The sequence below is a fragment of the Ictidomys tridecemlineatus genome, chromosome 1 (genome assembly GCF_052094955.1).
Source record: "Ictidomys tridecemlineatus isolate mIctTri1 chromosome 1, mIctTri1.hap1, whole genome shotgun sequence".
Taxonomy (NCBI): Eukaryota; Metazoa; Chordata; class Mammalia; order Rodentia; family Sciuridae; genus Ictidomys; species Ictidomys tridecemlineatus.
The window spans coordinates 166,241,892-166,261,763 of record NC_135477.1 but is presented as its reverse complement, the minus strand read 5'-3'; the positions used below and the strand labels follow the sequence as shown (position 1 = coordinate 166,261,763).

Below are 19,872 nucleotides of genomic sequence, written 5' to 3'. Positions count from 1 at the left end.
ATGTCAAAGAATCAACGATATAAAGATCTGAAAAGGAGTTTCTAAACAGAAATGCACATTACAGGAGGCAGGGTACTGATGGCCTGGTGAACATGCCATGACCAGAGCCGCCCTCTTCCCCTAGGAGCAGGGTGGTTGTGTAAGGGGGGTCAGGCGGAACGTCGGAGGGAGAGACCACACAAGAGACTGACTCCATGCAATTGGCAAAAGGGGATATTTATTGGGGATCTGTTCCAGCGCGCTGGGACTCTGTGCCCACTCAAGAAGGGAGAGCAGCCCAGAGCCCAGAGCAAAGGTCAAGCAGAGCTTAAATACACTTTCTGGAGAGGGCGGTGGGCTTTGCATACATCAGAACAAATCATCATGAGGCGCGGGGAAATTGAACAACAACTCTGAGACGTGATTGGCACATTCATTGGCGGGAACAGCTCGGGCAGGGGTGATTGGTCACTCCTAAGCAGGATACACATTCAAACTGATTGGTTTGGGCCCTGTGACAAACTGCACAGGGCCCTAGGCTAAATGGCTAGTAGGGTGTTGTCTTAACTATCTCAGGAATCTGGGTGTGACAGAGGAACTCAATAATACCTAACCTTTTACATTTTAATTCAAGCCTTCCAGCTTAGAAACTTTACCCTTTTAGTTGATGTTCTGTGTCCTCGGAGGCTTGACAAGACAGCCATCACGAGTGATGGGAACCTACTTCATGTCAGGATGAGTGCTATGAAAGACTGGGGATGATACAGAACGATGAGCATGTGGCCTGTTTTTAAAAAATAACTTTTATTTATTTGTGTACTTATTTTTATTTTGAACCCAGCCCCTCCTATGTGCTAGGCAAGCGCTCTACCACTGAGCTGCACCCTCAGTCCTGTGTGATCTGTTCTTAACGGGTTGGTCAAAGGAGGCTGTTGGGGACAGGTGCCGCAGTCTGGCTGGGCACAGAATAACCGAGCTGCCATGAGGCACTTGTAAGTTCAAACAGGAACTCATTTATTGTCCGAACTCCACCAGCACTCCACGCACACTCCCCTGGGAACTCTCCCAGCTCTCCCCTGGGGGCTCCTGGCGGAACTCCACAGGAACCCTGCGAGAACAACGAGAACAACGGGAAATTCCAGGAGAACTCAAAAGGAGCAGGCACCTGAGGCAGCAAGAGCCGCCCTATTGCTGGACAGCAGGGGTCCATATACAACTGAATACACAGCCTGCCCCAATCCAGCATCATCCAGTCACAGCAATTATACACAGCTTAACTTAATTAACATCATCTTAATGGCTCACTGGTGTCACCTCTCAACCACTCCTTCTGGCAATGCTAGGCACCATCCCAACTCAGCTGTGGCTCTCAATGGACAGAGTGACCTAAAGGATGAAAGAACTTCAGAGCCAGGGGAGACCAGTTCAAGCAAGGGGGACAGCTGGGTCCCTGAAGAGAGCAAGCCGTGACTCTGCAGGGACCTGGAGCTGTGCTAGGAGGTGATGGAGAAGGAGGCCCTGGGATCTGCTCCCATGGGCCTTTTGGGCCAAGTTAAGAAGTTCAGGTTTCATTCTCAAGACCCAGTGTAAAGTTACAAGCTGCAGGTTTCAGCAAGGCAACTTGTAAGGGTCCGGCGAACGTCGGAGGAAGAGACCACCAAGAGACCGGCTCATGCAACAGCAAAAGGGGTTTATTGAGGATCCAATCCAGCGTGCTGGGGCTCCAGGCTCACTCAAGAAGGGAGAGCAGCCAAGAGCCCCGAGCAGGGGTTGAGGTTGATCAGTGCTTAAGTACACTTTTTTAGGGAGGACAGGGGCTTTACATACATCACAGTCTCCTTTAACAAATCACCATACACTAAGGGAAAATCAAACAACTATTCCCAAACATGATTAGTACATTCATTGGCGGGAACAGGTTGGGTGGGAGTGATAGGTCAGTCCTAAGAAGGGGTACATTCAAACTGATTGGTTTGGGCCCTGAATGCCTACGTGCCAAACTGCACAGGGTCCTAGGTTATTTAACAAGTAAATGATCAGTATCGGGCATTGTCTTAACTGCCTCAGGAATTTCAGGTTCTGTGTGCAGTTCAGAAACTTTACAATACCCAGTCCTTTACATTTTAACTCAGGCTTTGCAGCTTAGAAACTTTACCCTTTCAAACTGAGAACCACCAATGTAAGGGTCCAGTGAAACGTTGGAGGAAGAGACCACAAGAGACCAGCTTCATGCAAGGAGCAGGAGGGAATTTATTGAAGAGGATCCTAATTCAGCGCGCTGAGGCCCAAGGCTCACTCAGGAAGGGAGAGTGGCCCAGAGCCCAGAGCAGAGGTCAAGCAGAGCTTAAGTACACTTTTTGGGGAGGGCGGGGGCTTTGCATACATCAGAACAAATAATCATGAGGCAGGGGAAAACTGAACAACAACTCTAAGACATGATTAGCACATTCATTGGCGGGAACAGGTCGGGCGGGGGTGATTGGTCACTCCTAAGCGGGGTACACATTCAAACTGATTGGTTCGGGCCCTGTATGCCTACGTGACAAGCTGCACAGGGCCCTAGGCTAAATGGCCAGTAGGGTGTTGTCTTAACTATCTCAGAAATTTCAGGTTCTGGGTGTAGCAGAGGAACTTAACAATACCTAGTCTTTTACACTTTAACTCAGGCTTTGCAGTTTAGAATCAGCTTAGAAATTTTACCCTTACACCATTGGCCAACTATTCATGCTTCAATAAATATTTAAATATTTATCAATTAAAAGACCAAATTCTTTCTTTTCTGTTTCTTTCTTTCTTTTTTTTTTTTGGTATCAAGGATTCAGCCCAGGGCCCTTAACCCCTGAGTCATATCCCCAGCCCCTTTTTAATATTTCATTTTGAGACAGGGTCTCACTGAGGTGCTTAGGGCCTTGCTAAATTGCTGAAGCTGCTTTGAACTGTCCATCCTCCTGCCTTAGCCTCCTGAGCCGCTGGGATGACAGGCCTGCATTACGGTGCCCACAAAGTGACCAGGTTCTGAAACTGAGATTTCTCCCAGAATCCGAACAAACCCAGAATTCAGACCTGTGCTTCCAGGCTCACCCCCAGGCAGCTCGGCTTGTGGCGCTGGTAAAGGCAGCTTTCCATCCCCTTCTTGACCCCCAGGCCCAAGCCAGCAGGAGGTCAGCGCTCCTTCACTTCCAAGTAGCCTAGGAAGGCAGGCTGTAGAGTTGTGAAGAACCTGCTTTCCCGAGGGTCCACTGTTCATTCTTCATTTCCACGGCACCACGTGTGTTTGTGTGTGGTTGTTCCCCTGCCAGCCCCGAATGGGGTCGGGCTCAAGGGAACAACCCCAGGCTGGCCTGGGCACCACCGTGTACCCTCCCTTCGGTATCCCCTAGCTGGGCAGCCCAGGCATTGAGGACACACAAGAGGAGCCAGTGCCCCCGGCCAAGGTTGGCAGAGCTCGAGCAGCTGTGGGAGGGAAGCTTTGGGGACTGAAAGTTGGACCCACTTGCAGCAGAAGGCCAGGATCCCAGGTCTGGGAGACATCAGCAGAAGAACTGGGAATGAGTCCCTCTCCCTCTGAAGGACTACAGGGCCCCAAACCCAACGTTAGGAATTCTAACCCCTGTGCCCTACAGGATGTTCCCATGTTAAAACCCCACAAGCTGCACGTAGCACTTCCCAGCTGCACGTAACACTCCAAGCTCTATACAATGCCACCACTAGATGTTCCATATAGATAATCCTGGGAAGGCCAAGCTTGAGCAAATAGAGTAAAAACAGGAACTAAAAGAATAGGATGCAATTTATGGGTTTCTTTTCTGAGAACATAAAGTGGAAAAAACAAGTTTACCCCCCAGGTGACCTAAGGGGCTGGACCTAGAGGAACTTAGATAAACCAATAGAATAACTGTTACTGTGCTAGGCTGAAACCTTGCCCCCTGCTTCCTATAAAAACTCTGTACCCCCGAGCCCAGGTGTGCCAGTCACCGAAGCTCCGGCTGAGGTTTTGCTGTGCACCCGCAGGTGCCTGTGTGAGAATAAACCCTCCTGCTGTTTGCATCCAGTGTCTCTCGTGGTCCATTCCGGGTTGGGGGATCTGGGGGTCTTTCACCACCACATTGCTGAGCTTGGGAAATAAATCCTTACCAGGGCCAGGGTCACGGGGAAATACTAGATGTGGTATTTATAGAACAATAAAGTCCAGGTTGACCTTGATTTAATCTTCCTCCCTATTTTCACGTGGAGAATCCAAATCCAAGGGAAGGAACTTTCTCGAGGGCACAGGGCATCTCTGCCCATGCGAAGGGCTGTGGGCTTGAGGGAGGAGGAAAGGTGAACATGTATCTGAAGTCCCATCCCTTGTCCCTCCGTCAGTTCCTCTAACACCTACCAAGTTCCCATTAAGCTCTGGGAACATCTAAGACCTGCTCACAACCAAATACAGAGAAAGGGGTAGGTAACCTGAAACTTGGACAAACTGTCCAGTTTTTTTTTTTTTAATTGTTTCCCAGTAAGTACGTCAACAACAATAACCGAAAACTCCCTCCCTGTGCTGGGTTCAGTGATTTCAATACTTGATTCCACTCTCACTTGCAGGCTTGGGAGGAAAAGCCGAAGTGGAAGAAAAGTGACATCCCCACCCCCATCCTCCCTCCTGCCCCAGAGAGGAAGGACCCCCTCCCCCCAGTGGCCAGAGTCTTCCCAGTGGCACCAGAGAACCAGCTGCCCTGGAGCTGATCCTCACTCTCCAGCTCTGGGCACCTACTCTGTGCCAGCATCTGGAGAGGTCACTTCCTTGCTCTAGATGTCCGCCAAGGGCACATCTGCTGCTCTCTCTCCGCCCAGTGAAAAGTTGCCCAGTGGTTTCTGTGGCTTTTAAATAAAGGTGAGAGACTCTTTAAGATGACTCACAAGGCTCTGTAGGGTCTGGCTTCTGTCTCCACCTCCTTCCTGTTCTCCTCTTTACCTTTCTTTCATCCTAGTCCGTCCTCACTGATCTTCACACCTGTCAAGCTCCTACCATAGGGCCTTTGCACATGCCTTCTCCCTGGATCTGGAACATTCTCCCTTCCTCTCCTCCTCCTCCTTCTCCTCCTCCTCCTCCTCCTCCTTCTTTTCCCCCCTTTTTCCTCTTCCTAAGAAGAGGAAATGATTTAAACATTTAGAAGAAAATAAAGATGCGAATTTATCTTATTCATGAGTTTGAAAAGAGTTTTCAAACAAAACCCCAAAGAAGTTACAAAAGAAAATATACACTTGGCTACATGCAATTTGTGTGCAAATATAGGATAAAGTTTTACCATCTGCATATAACAAACTATTCTTTTGCACTGACAACAAAGGAACTAAAATGTTACTACTTGCTCCAAACTACCAACAGTTCTTCAGCTCTGTTCTACTTTTTTTTTTTTTTTCTAAATGGAGGTTGGGTTGTGGCTCAGTTGATAGAGCAGTTGCCAAGCATGAGTGAAGCACTAGGTTCCATCCTCAGCACCACATAAAAATAAATAAATAACAAAGTTATTAAAAAATAATAAAAAAGGAGGTCAAATTCATTAAAGCATTCAATTTAATGGCTTTTAATATGTTACAAAATTGTGTACCCATCACTACCTCTGGATTCCAGAATATTTTCAACACCTCCAAAAGAAAGCCCATGCTTATTAGTTAGTGACTCTCAATTCCCTCTTTCTCCTACTGATGACAACAACCAACCTACTTTGTCTCTATGGATTTGCCTATTTTTTTTTTTTTTACCATTTCATACTAGCAGAACCATATGTTAATGATCTTCAGTATCTAATTTCTTTCAGTTAGTATGATATTGAAGTGTGTGTCAGTACTTTACATCTTTCATGACTAAATAATATTCCATTGTGTGGACATATGCCACTTATTTGTACATTCAATTTGCATTTCCCTAATGACTAATGTTGTTGAGATCTTTTTGTGTTATATTGGTATATATTTCTTTTTTTAATGTTTATTTTTTTGTTTTAGGTGGATACAATATATTTATTTTTATGTGGTGCTGAGGATGGAAACTCAGTGCCTCACGTATGCCAGGTGAGCACGCTACCACTTGAGCCACAACCCGAGCCCTATATTGGTATATGTTTCATGGCCATTTGTACATCTTCTTTGAAGAAATGCTTGTTCCAATAGTTGCTCATATTTTACTTGGGTTATTTGTCTTATTGTAGCATTGTAAGAGTTCTTTGCATACTCTGATTAGAAAATATTTTCTCCCTCCATGTTTGTATATTCACTTTCTTTTCAAGAATCAACTCTTGGTTTATTTTTTTTTTTCTAATGTCTTCCAATGATTTTTTTTTTTTTTTAAAGAAGGATCACTTCAAGTTTTTTTTTTTTTTTTTTTTTTTTGAGAGAGAGTGAGAGAGGAGAGAGAGAGAGAATTTTTTAATATTTATTTTTTAGTTCTCGGCAGGCACAACATCTTTGTTGGTATGCGGTGCTGAGGATCGAACCCGGGCCGCACGCATGCCAGGCGAGCGCGCTACTGCTTGAGCCACATCCCCATCCCCAATGATTTTTGTTCTCATTCCTATCATTGCCTTGGGTTTGGTTTGCTCTTCGTTATCTAATTTCTTTTCTTTCTTTCTTTCTTTTTTTTGAGAGAGAGAGAGAGAATTTTTAAATATTTATTGATTTATTTTTTTAGTTTTCGGTGGACACAACATCTTTATTTTATTTAGAATCTAAAATGGGTTTCTTGTACACAGCTATCGTTGGGTCATTTGAAAAATGTACTGCCAGTTTATGTAACATATGGTATATGTTTCATGGCCTTTTGTACATCTTTTATGTATAAAGTTTAATATATTTACTGTTAGAGTCTGTAAACAAGCCTGACATTTTGCCAGAGGGAGTGGTTTGTGAGGTGGCGCCAGCGAGCCATTAAGTGTGGATATTCCTTATTGGTTGACTGCTGTATCTAGTTTATGTTAATTAAGATAAGCTGTATGGAATGTATATATACCCCTCCTGTCCTACAATAAATGGCTCCCACTCCTGCTGTATCAAAATACACAAATTGCTCGTCACCCCCCCCCACCCTCGTTAGTTTGCTGCAGCCACTGCGGCAGATGGTGGCCCGTATGGGGAGCCCCAGGACACTGGGGTGGGGGGTAAGTGACGAAAAAAGCTGCCCGTCCCTAGATAGGACTGGAGCAAATCTGCTCGTCCCTAGACAGATAGGGCGAGAGGAAAAATGGCCATTTCGAGAAAATGGAGAAGATTAATACAGTATGTTTGTGTCTTGTTTTGTCTTAAAATGTTGTATTGTCTTAAAATATGGAAGGGGTAAAAAGTAAATTACTAAGGGAAAAAGGCACCCCAGTGGTACCAAGAATAGTTAGGGCATGTGTTGATGGAAGCCCAGGAACTCTAATCAGAAAGAAGAAAGTTCAGAGGAGGAAGGATTATCAGGAAAAAAGTTGCAGCAAAAGGCTATTACTGAATGCTTTTCGTTGCTGGAGGGTGCATGAATCGGTGCTGCGGCTGCCACGTGTGAGAGCCGGTCATGGCACAGCAAGGACTTTCCAAGCAGCGGCAGCTGGCTCTTCCTTGCCCCCACCCAGGGAGTGGGAAGCCACTGTGAGAGCCCAAATCCTGACCTGACCCAGAGGCACAGTCTTGCAAGCTTTTGCTCCCTGTGCCCGGAAGCAGTTTGAGTCCCAGGACTCTCCCCAGGGCCATCTGGGGCTGCCCCAGATGCTGCAGGAGACCGCCCGACCGCCCCGAGTCCCTGAGGTTTGATTGCTTCCAAGGCCAGTAACTACAATGGTTCTTCCACACCTGGAAGCTAATGAGTTAATGAGCACCATTAAGGCCTATTTCAAATGTAAAAAACCTTGAGATAATGTACTAAATTGTTCAGAAGGTTGTTTTCTTAGTGCCTGCTGGAATACTACAGGATTTTCTTTAGCCAGCATTGTCAGGGTTCCTGCCTTCGTCCCATGCTGGTGAGGACGAAGGTGAAAGAATTTCCAGTGTTGCTGAGAACCAGAGACTTTGGATCAAGCTAGCTGCCTGTGGAACTTACCTGGACTGTAATTTAAGCTAGCTGCCTGCAGAATTTACCCAGACTGTGATTTACCTGGACTGTGAGTTAATCTATTGAGACACTGCTTTACCTAGACTGAGACAACAAACTGTAATCTACAACAAATTGTAACTCAGTATCTTTGCTAACAGTGTCATTGCTGGTATAATTTTTCCAAGGGCTTCTTGCATGGACCCATCAATTGGCTTGGTATTGTGACATTTTGTATCCTCCCCTTCTGCTCGTAGTAGATTATTTATGGTGTATGTGTAAAAACCACTATGGTCGGGCTGGAGATGTGGCTCAAGCGGTAGCGCACTCGCCTGGCATGCGTGCGGCCCGGGTTCGATCCTCAGCACCACATACAAAGATGTTGTGTCCGCCGAGAATTGAAAATAAATATTGAAAATTCTCTCTCTCTCTCTCTCTCTCTCTCTCTCTCTCTCTCTCTCTCTCTCTCTCTCTCCCCTCTCTCACTCTCTCTTTAAAAAAAAACCACTATGGTCATTATTTAAATTAAACAAAAGAGGGAAATGTTAGAGTCTGTAAACAAGTCAGGATGGCGCCTGGCATTTTGCCAGGGGGAGTGGTTTGTGAGGTGGCGCCAGAGAGCCATTAAGTGTGGAGATTTCTTATTGGTTGACTGCTGTATCTAGTTTATGTTAATTAAGATAAGCTGTGTGGAATATATATATACCCTCCTGTCCTACAATAAACGGCTCCCACTCCTGCTGTATCAAATTGCTCGTCAAACCCCCCCCCCCCCCCCCCCCGTTAGTTTGCTGCAGCCGGACTGTGGCAATTTACAATTAATGTAATTTCTTTTTTTTTTCTCCTTATTTTCAACCTTTAATAGGCTAATGAACACAAATTGAAACAAATGTGAATCATGCTTGGTTCTGAGAGAGTGAAGGGATTTCCCCCATATTTTAAACAATTAATGTAATTTCTGATATGAAAGTATTTACTTCTGCCATTTTGTGCTATATATATATATATATTTTTTTTCTTTTTTTTTCTTGCAGTGCTGGGGATTGAACTCATGGCCTTGCACAGGCTAGGAAGTATGCAACTAGCCCTTGCTAGTTGTTCATTGTGACTTACTTAAAAAATATTTTTCAATTCCTCCATTGTTTGCTTTTGTGTTAAAGACATTTCCTAGTGTACCATTTTAATTCCTTCCCTCCCTCCCTACCTTTGTTTTTGGTACTAGGAATTAAATCCAGGGGCGTTTTACCACTGAACCCCCCCCCGCCCCCCTGGCCCTTTTAATTTTTTATTTAGAGACAGGATCTCACTAAGTTGCTTAGGACCTCACTAGGTTGCTGAGGCTGACTTTGAATTTTTGATCCTCTACCTCAGCCTCCTGAGCTGCTGGGACTGTAGGTGTGTGCCACTGTGTCCAGCCCCTATTCTTTTTAACTACATATTTTAGGTTATATTTTTTTCAGGCATTGCCCTGAGGATTACAATTAACATCTTAACTAAAACCATTCTAGTCTGGCTAATCCCAACTCATCTTCAGTAGTATTCAGCAACTCCGCTCCTCTATAGCTGTGGTTTTCTTGTCATGTTACTGTCATATCAATTCCATCCTTTCTTACACATGTGTGTTCAGCAACAAGTTCATAATTATTGATTTATGCAGTTTTCTTTTAAAATCAGATATGAGAGAAAAAAAGAGTTACAAACAAACCAAAGCACCATTTGTACCACTTCTGTGCTCACTTAGTGTTCACCTTGACCAGTGCCTTTGTATTTCTTCATGTGGATTTGCACTGCTGGGGCCCAGCCACTGGGAGGTGGTGAGGTGGAGCAGTGGAAGGTGGAGGAGGACAGAGGGTAGGGTGTGTTCCTACCACCCCTTCCTGTCTGGGCAGCAATTTTTGTGGGGGAAGCCCCTCTCCCCAGTTTGCTAGTCCTGAGGTGCCTCACTATCCTGGTTGTTTCCTTAATGCCAAACACACTTGTTAAGCAGTTCCTTCATTAAACCTTCTCCTGTCACCCTACAGGTGGGCTGGCTCATGCCAAGGTGACTCTGCAGGCTCCATGACCTCCTTGCTGACTCCAGCTTCTCATGACATAAGGCCAGGTGGATGTCTCCTTTCTAGAACTTACCACAACCCTTGCTACAAGCTCATTTAACAACCATTTGATCGACATCTGTTCCCCCTATGAATCTGTGGGCTCCACGCAGGCAGAGAGCAGGTCTGTCTGGCTTACCCTCCTACAGGCTTTCTAGCAGAGCTTCTGGCCTGAATACATATGCAACATTTTTGTCTTATCTATTTCATGGAATTCTCCTGAGAGTCCGGGGACAATGGGTACAAAGGTTGTAATAATAGCAGCTCCCCACATGTCTGCAAACTACAAAGTAAGATGGTGTGAGGATAGCATGGGGCGGGGCCCATGGAGACCTGGATCATCATGTACCACTATGTCACTTTGGGTCAGGGACTTCTCTGGGCTCCTGTTTCCTAATCTGAAAAACTAGGACTTTGAAAGCATGTTCGGAGGCTTTGAGGCCCTTTACCAAGACCCTCTGGTTCTAGGGCTCAAACCTGCTCATGGCCCTGGGTTCCCCCTTCCCCATGGTCAGCCTTCTCCAAGCTGCTCTCCACAGCGCACTCTGGTGGGCCCTGAGGGACAGCACCAGGACAGCTTCTGCTGTCTGTTATGGTGCTCACCTGCTGGACTCAACCACAGGACTATTGGTGGAGCAGGAGAATCATCCAAAACCTTGTCTCTCTTCTGTGAGCTGAAGCCTCGAAGGGGATGGATGTGTATACTAAGATCTCGCTGAGGTTTTTGTAGAGCTGGGCTGGCCAGTGCTCTCCCCATCAAATGGCATTAGACAAACCTAACATCAACAGCACAGAAATGTTTGCTAAACAACTACTTGTGATTGATGAGTAGGCATCAGAAATGAGTTTAGCCTTTCCATCTCTTATTGTCACTACTCTTCAGAACTCCTCCACTCCAGGGTGTAGTCTCTAAGAAACTTGTGGGCTGCTCCACCAACTCCTTGAGCTCTACTCTCATACATATAGGAACTCCTTCTTGCCTTAGGGCCTTTGCACTAGCTCTTCACACTGCTGGAACTCCCTTCCCCCATTATCTCTTTGTTCACATTCCCTCAACTTAGACGCATCCCTTGACCAGTCAGCTAATGTTAGCCCCAATCCCAGTCTCAAATATCATTGTTTTAATCCTACAGAGCCCTATTTGCATCTGAAACAGTCTTTGTTGCTTTAGGTCTGTCTTCCCCACTAGAGTGATGGCTGGTGGATTTTGTTCAGCACCCAGCAGGGTGCCTGGGTGCTGAACAGGTGCTCAGTGATGTGTATGCAGTGATCAAATGGAGAACAGCACACAAGGAATATGCCAGAGACCACGTTAGAGAAAGTCTGGAGGTTTACTCAGCAACAATCACAGTCACAATTATACATGGAAAGTCATTTCTTCACAGAGGCTCGCTTTTCCAGGCAGGAGGAGAGAGGTTGGTAGTCTTGAGCTTTCTCTACAGAATCCCTGTCTGAATTTCCAAATGTTCCCTGCCTGGGACCCCCTTGGGATTCTGGTCTTCAAGCCAATAACAGAGCAGGAACCTGACCCTGTTGGCTGGCACAGCTGCGTCAAAGCCATCGGGAGCAGATGTTCAGATGACTTTGTCACTAGGTATGTGGGTCCTACTCCCACCCAGAGGCACTCAAGATCAAGTTTGAACTAAAACACAACTTGGACTTTTTCACAAACAGCATCAGTCGAAAGCAATAAAGAATTCCAGAACAGAACCACACTCCTTGCCCCTCTTCTTTCAAATCTTCAGAAAATATTAAAAATGCAAGACCTTCTAGGAGTTAAGATCACCCAACCTGTGCAGCTGAGATCTGTCAAACAAGGAACCCTGATTCCCCAGTTCCCCTGTAAAGTGCTTTGCTATTCTTTTGAGACTTCAGAGACTAGAAAAATGGAAGATTCACAGAAGGAAATATGGAGCCATCTTCTAGGACATCACCTGTTTCTTAGGTTGAAGAACATTGAGCACGTAGGAGGTTTGAAAAGGGGAAGCCATGTGGGCTTTGGAAATCCACGTGCTACATCTTCAACAAAACTGCTCTTTCCGTCCCAGTGCGCCCCTGGGTCACATCTCCCCATCAGGTATCTTCTGCAGAGGTACCCACCCCTGTCTCTGAGCTTTCTTCCAAAAGGAAGAATCAACAGTTTCTGGACTGTTTTCAGATTGGAAGCTCCAATTGGAGGCACAGCTGGAATGGCTTTCATATGTATGCTGCAAATCTAGCCACCTTCAAAGACCTTGTATTTAATTACCAGCAAAGAGGCTCTTTGCATCCCAAAATGTTCCTGGAGTCCTGCTTTGGAAAGCTGCTTGGGGGAGAGTCCGCATGGTCACTATACTTTCTAGCCACACCCTGTTTTGTCACCTCATCCTCCAAATAGATGCTTTAGAGGAAAAGGGGCCCACATCTCACCTGTTACCTGGCATCTCCACAGGCTCCTGGCTGAGCTGTATTGAGTATCAGCTGGGATGGGAGCAGAAGCCTGAATTCTTGAGACAGGTGGTTTCCAAAAATAAGGTCAGACAGCGAGGGGCTTAGGATTTGCAGTCAGTGGAATGGAAACAATCAAATCCTGTCCTCCTGCCCCTGTTACTCAGCCAGGTCTCAGGACCTACTGGAGAGGGTTCAGCAGTTACAAATGCCAGAAAGCTCAGAGGACACGCCTGCCCTGCTTATGGTGTGGACCAGGCAGGCTAGGAAGAGAACCAAAGGAAAGGGAAGGGGAAGGACACTACCTGTGGCTCCTGCGTTCCTCGAGAATCCTGGTCCTGTGGAGAACCGTCACCCACTAGGAGCGGGGCCATTTGGCAATCTAGCCAGTACCCTATGTACCTTATCCCTACGGTGAGGGACAGGTGGAGCACTCTGTTTGGGGGTTGGGGTGGGGGCCACAAGCATGACCCAAACAAGGGCCCAAAGAGGCAAATCAAGGCTCCTCTCGGGGGCTGCCAAGGCCCTTCTAGGGAGGCCACAGGCCAAACAAGTTGCTGAGCTGCCCTTGAATTTGCAGTGTTCATGCGATGAGCCGAACAACTCTGGCCTCTGCCCTTGGGGGCCTCTGGGTCTCACATTTCAGGCCCAATGTCTCCTGCTTGAAATCAGACATCAAGAAACACACTCATCCCACGGGAACTGCACACGCCATCAAAAATGTTCCCCTCCCCCCACCCCTGCCCCTTTACGTTAGTCTAGCAAGGCACTAGGAAATGGTTCAAGTTTAGGGATTTGCTGTACATTTGCATTTTTTTTCTTTTTAAAAGGCACAGTTTTTTACTTTAATGATGCTGCATTGCTCTCCCACGCTTCAGCTCCCCAAATCTACATGTTCCTGTCATCCTCTGTTGAGATTCCAGAGGGGGCCTCTCTCTTTTGACTCCCTTCTATAGAGGGCCACCTCTGAAGATATAGCACTCATCTGCAAAAGGACACGTGGGGTCAGCAAGCAAGCTCTGCGAGCACAGGCACCGTGCTGGAAGCGGTCCTTTGCCAGTGACACACTCAATCTGGGTGCGGGTGGTTGGGAGGGTCCCCCCCCCCCCCCATAACTGACGGCCTTGAGATCAGCCGGCATCTCCAAGGCAGATTCGTGGCTGTGTTCCCAGATTTCTGTCTCGGTTACTTAATTGGTAAATGACACATTCGAGTGACCCGAGTCTAACTGGAATACTGATTTCAAGTATTTCCTGGGCTAGCTAGTGGAGCCATAGGTTGTGGAATGTGATTTTCGTTTCTCAATCAGTGGGTGGCAGGCTGGTTACAGAAATGCCTCCTATCAGTTTGGGAACCCTCTTAGAATCTGACACGTAATTAAACAAAGCAAAAGGTAAATGTGAAGGGCTAGTGGGTATGCCTGGTTATGGGACAACAAGTTCTTTTCTCCACTGCCTGGGGACGGCAGCTGTGGGGATGGAGGGAGGTTCCGGCCTTCTGGTCATTGCTGAGCACTGTGCTGTACCAGAGCCTCTGGTGGCAGCTGATGGACACAGGTCCCCCACTCCATCTCGCCAGTGCCTCCAACCTTGAGTTCCACAGACAGTCCACGGGCTGGGGCTGCCTCGACTGTACCAGACCTGCCTGCTGCTTTAATCAGAGCATTCTAGAAACCACACTGGAGGCTAGAATTCCAGAATCCTATGGAACACTCTGGTTTGGATGAGCCGCAGAGTTCTTTAGAAACTCCAGAGTTCTATGAGAACTAGAACCACAATGAGGTCAGAGGTGTCTTGCCCACAGTTGGTCGTGGAAGCTTCCAGCTTCTGGGCAGGGAGCACCTCACAGCACCCGTTCCTCTCCTGAGGCAGGGACTTGCCTGGGAGAGAAAGGGAAAAGGAAGCGTGGATGGGGGGAGCTCAGCCTCTCCGGTTTGGAGATCTACTCGGCCTTTTCCAAGGGCCCAAGGCCATCTGAACCGGCCCCTAAAGCTGGTTGCAGGGCTGTCCTGTTCCTGGGGAGCATTGAAATGGGCATTCCAAATACCCAGAGAGCCAGAGGGAGACAGCTCTATGTTCATGACTGCAAAGGAAGGTCTGGGTTTCCTTTTCCGACCCCATGACTGCCATCTGGTCAGTATTGAACACTCTGAGGGTCACAGGTATGGCCTGTGAGTCACCTTGGGCTTAGAGAAAACAAAAGCTGGGCAGGACTGGCAGTCACCCCCTGACAGAGGCAGAAACACAAAGGGCCCGAGGAGGACTTTCCCCTTGTGCTGCAGGTGGGTGGCCTCAGTACTAAAGGCTGACCGCACCAGGCAGATACTGCCTTTCTCTAGAGCTTCACATGTGAGAGCCACCGGAGGGCTGCGCACCCTTATAGGACTCATTTTCGGGTAGCTTAGGGCTGCCATGGGATTCTCCCACACAGTGCTCCAGAGAACACAGTGGGGGTTAAAGTGGGCTCTGTCTTATTGTGGGGTCCTCTGTGGGGTCCGCTCAATACCTGACCCCCATGACTCAGGGGCTGAAGGACCAGCAGACCCTTTGCTCCAGCTTCAAGAGCACTCTTGCCCTGACCCACTTGGCCAGCACCTTGCACACCATGGTGCCCCCAGAAACCCAGCCTCCTCAGAGGAGGGGGCTTCATGAGCCAGAGGGACCTTCTGGGCCTGCCAACGGGACGCGAGGGCTCAGTTTCTGTTGAATTTTTCCAAGACTGTTGAGTTGGTATGTTCAAACAGCCACTGCTGGGTGAGAGAGGAGGGGTTGCAGGTATTCATGAAGATTCTGTGGTCACTTTCACTGCAGTCCATGCAGCTGCCACTGACAGGGTGGTAGAGGGTCTTGTCCTGCAAAACAGGGAGGGGCTCAGCCAGGAAGCGCTTGGGGTCACCAACTAACAGCAGCAGCAATAATGTCAACAAGTAGGGGAGGAAGTGACAGGCGAGCTGCTCACACACCCGTTGGTCTCCCCCAGGACACACAGCCAGATGTGGCCCAGTGCCCCCCACAGCTGGTGTCACCCCAGGCCTGTGTTCTGTCCCTGTCCCTGGGCAGAAGTGATGCATGTCACTTCCAGACCTGGGCCCTCCACACGGCCTGCCTCCAGTCAGGTCTCACTTGCCCTCGTGGCATGGTTGTGCCTTCTTTTTAATGGACTCAGTAAACAGATAAAATTTGGAGATTTCACATAAAAACCTGGGTTTCTGACTTTTTCTTTTTTTGGGTGGGTGGATACTGGGGATTGAACTCAGGGGCACTCGACCACTGAGCCGCATCCCCAGCCCTATTTTGTATTTTATTTAGAGACAGGGTCTCACTGCATTGCTCAGTGCCTTGCCATTGCTGAGGCTGGCTTTGAACTTGTGATTCTCCTGCCTCAGTCTCCTGAGCCGCTAAGATTACAGCATGTGCCACCACGTCCAGCTGGTTTCTGATTTCTCTTGGTTGGAAATGGGGCAAGGTAGGTCTGTGGAGCAAGGGAAGGAGGGGCTGAGCTGCCGGGGGAAGCCGTGAGGAACTTCATTGCTTTAAAACAATTTATCTGGCAGGTTGCCTGTCCCCACCATCCCCCCCATTCCCCACCACCACCCGTTGCCCACATTCCCTCCCTGCCCTGCGGTGTATCTTGTCTTACTTGGCGGTATTTCCACAGCTGGTTGCCCCTCATGCTGTGGCAGTCATAGAGAGTGACCGGGCTGGTGTGGGAGACGGCGTCAAAGCAGAACTTCTTGGTGTGCTGAGGGTCTCCGGGCCGGATGTCCTCTCTCCAGGTGAAGGTGAACACCTGTGCACACAGGGACATTACCGTAGAGACAATAAAGTCTGGGAATGTTCTTTTTTTTCCTCCATTTTTTTTTTAATTTGGAAAAAAATTTTAAACACATAGGCCAAAAGAGAGCCAACTGAAATTACCTCCTGTTCTAATTACCCAGCTTCAGCCAATCTTGTTACACTGTGCCCCCATGGCTCCTTCTACCCACATTATTGTGAAGTTAATCTCAGCTAGCACATACCTCAGCAAGCAACATCATAACACTTGAAAGTGACTACTGAGTCCTCAAGGTCATCAAGCACCCAGACTTCAAGTGTTCTTAGACTGCCTTGCCAATTTTTTTTCACAGTTGGTTTGAATCAAGACCCAAACTGGGTTCACCTTGCATTTATTTGATGAGCACCTACCCCACACCTCCCCCAGCTTTATTGGAGAATAATTGGCATACAGCAAACGGCACACATTTAAAGCGTCATGTGATATGGTTTGACATGTTTATACTTCAAACAATCATCAGGATCCAGGTAATGAACAGATCCATTATCCCCAAAGTGTCCTCATGCTCCTTGGTAATCTCTCCCTCCCGTCCCTCCCCACCATGTCCCTAGGCAACCACTCATCTGCTTTCTGTTATTAGAGCTTCATTTGCAGTTTCTAGAATTTCATAGAAAAGGGTGCACACAGTGTGCATTCTTTTTTGTTTGATTTCTTTTCACTCGATGGAATTTCCTTGAGATGCATCCAGGTTGCAACTGCATCTATCAGCAGCTCATTCCTTGTTTTGCTCAGTGGATTTCACCGTATGGCACTTTATTTACTGGTTCTTGGACATCTGTATGGTTTCCAGTGTTTGGTTATTACAAAAACATCTACGATGAACATTTGCATATAATTCTTGTAGGGACTTGTTTCCTTTTCTTTTGGATAATTACCTAGAAGTGAAATAGCTGGCTAATATCATCAATTAATGTTTAATTTTCCAAGAAACCGACAAACTGTTTTGCAAGGTGGCTGTACCATGGACATCCCCACCAGCAGGGTACGGTTCCAGTTCATCTGTATCCTGCCAACCTTGGATATGGTCAGTTTTTGTACCAGGTGTGCAGTGATGTCCCACTGTAGCTGTAAGTTCCCAGTTCTCTAATAATTAATGGAATTCAACATTTTTAATATGCTTATTTGACACGCCTTCTTTGGTAACATGTCTGTACAAATCTTTTGGTCTTAATTTTTTAAAATTATTGTTATTGAGTTCTCTGAGGTTTTATATATTCTAGATAAAAATCTTTTTCTAGATATAGGCCTTACAAACATTTTCTTCCAGTCTGTGACTTGCCTTTTTATTCTCTTAACAGTTTTTTTTTTTAAAACAGACATTTTCATTTTGAAGACAGTATTTTTTTCCCCTTTGGTATTGCACTGTTGGGATTGTATGTAAGAAATCATTGCTTAACTCAAGGTCACAAATTCCTTTGCCTAAGTTTTAAAAGTTTTTTCAGTTTTAGGTTCTATGTTTAGGCCTTTGAGCCATTTTGAGTTAATTTTGGTATGTGGTATAAGACATATACTGGTTTTTTGCATGGATATTCAACTGCTCCAGCAACATTTGTAGAAAAGACGTTTTCTCCTTGGAACTGCCTTTATACCTTTGTCAAGACAAGTTGTCCTTGTATGTGTAGGTCTGTTCTGAATTTCATTCTCTTCCACTGATCTGTCTTTATGACAGGATCATACTATCTCGATGACTGTCATTGTAGAATATTATCTTGAAATCAGGCAGTGTTTGTTCTTTAACCTTGAGTTTCTTTTTGAAAGTTGTTTTGGCTATTTGAGGTCCTGTGCATTTCCACTTGAATTTTAGAATAAGTTTTTCCAATTTCTTCAAAAAAAGTCTTCTAAAATGTTAGAATGGGGGGCTGGGGATGTGGCTCAAGCGGTAGCGCGCTCGCCTGGCATGTGTGCGGCCCGGGTTCGATCCTCAGCACCACATACAAACAAAGATGTTGTGTCCGCCAATAACTAAAAACAATAAATAAATATTAAAAAATTCTCTCTCTCTCTCTCTCTCTCTCTCTCTCTCTCTCAAAAAAAAAATGTTAGAATGGTGTTGATTTTTTTTTCCTATGTTGCTCAGGTTGATCTTAAAGAGTGGGTTCAAATGATCTTCCTGCCTCAACCTCCCAATGAACTGGGACTACAGGTGTGTACCACCCTATCTGGCTTGTGTTACATTTACATATTGGTTTGGAAAGATCTGATTTTGATTGTCTTCCTTTGAATATGGTATATATTTTCATTTATTTAGAGCTTCCTTAATTTCTAACAATAATGTTATATAGCTTTCAGTGTATAGGACTTTCACATCTTTTGTTATATCTAGTATTTTCTATGTTATAGTAAATGCCTTTTTTTTTTTTTGTGTGTGTGTGTGTGTGTGGTGCTGGGGACTGAACTGCACACAGCCCTGTGCCCATGTTGCAAGTCTGAAAGGGAAAAAGGGAAGGAGGTACCCACAGAGGGGATCCAAGGCAGGTGCTGAGGACTGACCTGTGGGCGGGAAATCCCTGCCTTGTGTGTGTGAGGCAGGCACTCTACCAAGTGAGCTATATCCTTAGCCTGTAAATGCCTGTTTTTTGTTAATTTGATTCTTCAGTATCAGTATAAACTGATTGATTTTTGTATCTTGCTTGATTTTTGTATCTTGCAACTTTGTTAAAACTCTATTATTAATTATTATAGCTCCTTTGTAGAGTCAAAAGAATTTTCTACTTAGATGTTCATATAGTCTACAAATAAAGACAGTTTTTCTTTTTCCTGTCCGGTCTGGATGACTTTAGGCATCATATTGGCCACAGGTTTTTCAGAGATTCCTTCTGTCAAAGTGAGAAAATTCCCTTCTACTCTTGGTATGCCAGGAATTGTTGGATTTTGGCAAACACATTGAAGTGATTTTATGTTTTTCTTTTTCAGTTAATACGGTGGATCATAGAAATTATTATTATTTTTTAGTTGTAGATGGACACAATACCTTTATTTTATTTATTTATTTTTATGTGGTGCTGAGGATCGAACCCAGTGTCTCACGTGTGCTATGTGAGCAATCTACCATTGAGCTACAATCCTGGCCCATAGCAATTAATTTTGTAAGTCTAAATCAACTATGTTCCTGGAACACATTTTACTTAGATGCAGTGTGTTATGCTTTTTAAATACTTTTGAATAGAGTTTTCTAAAATTTTGTTTAGAATTTTTGCACCTGTGTTTATGAAGTATAAGTTAAGGTTAGTCTTACAACATTAGTCTGGTTTTGGTATTAAGGTAATGCTGGTCTCACAAAATGAGTTGGCAAATAAATATTCGTTCCTTTTCTGGAATTTTCATAGAATTGGTAAAAATCTCTTCTTCGATGTTTGGTAGAATTAAGAGTGAATCTATCGGGGCCTGGAGTTCTCCAAGTTCTCTCCCTGTCCAGCTCCTACATTCTGTTTTGTGAGTTCTAATGGCTTTGCTCCTTTATGCTCAGCTCTGTCCCCTCAAGGCAGGGAGTCACTT

At 45.9% G+C, this 19,872-nt stretch overlaps 1 protein-coding gene across 3 annotated transcripts in view; it reads right to left on the bottom strand.

Moving 5' to 3' along the window:
• Positions 1 to 11,428: 11,428 nt before the first annotated feature.
• Positions 11,429 to 19,872, bottom strand: part of Galnt10 (polypeptide N-acetylgalactosaminyltransferase 10) — a 238,707-nt gene continuing 230,263 nt past the window's right edge. For all 3 annotated transcript variants that reach the window (XM_078051408.1, XM_078051395.1, XM_078051402.1), the window contains 2 exons: positions 16,183 to 16,332; positions 11,429 to 15,394 (listed from right to left, as the gene is read on the bottom strand). In XM_078051408.1, coding sequence (XP_077907534.1) covers positions 15,236 to 15,394; positions 16,183 to 16,332 — 309 coding nt within the window. In that variant the 3' untranslated portion in view covers positions 11,429 to 15,235. The remainder of the gene's footprint in view (positions 15,395 to 16,182; positions 16,333 to 19,872) is intronic.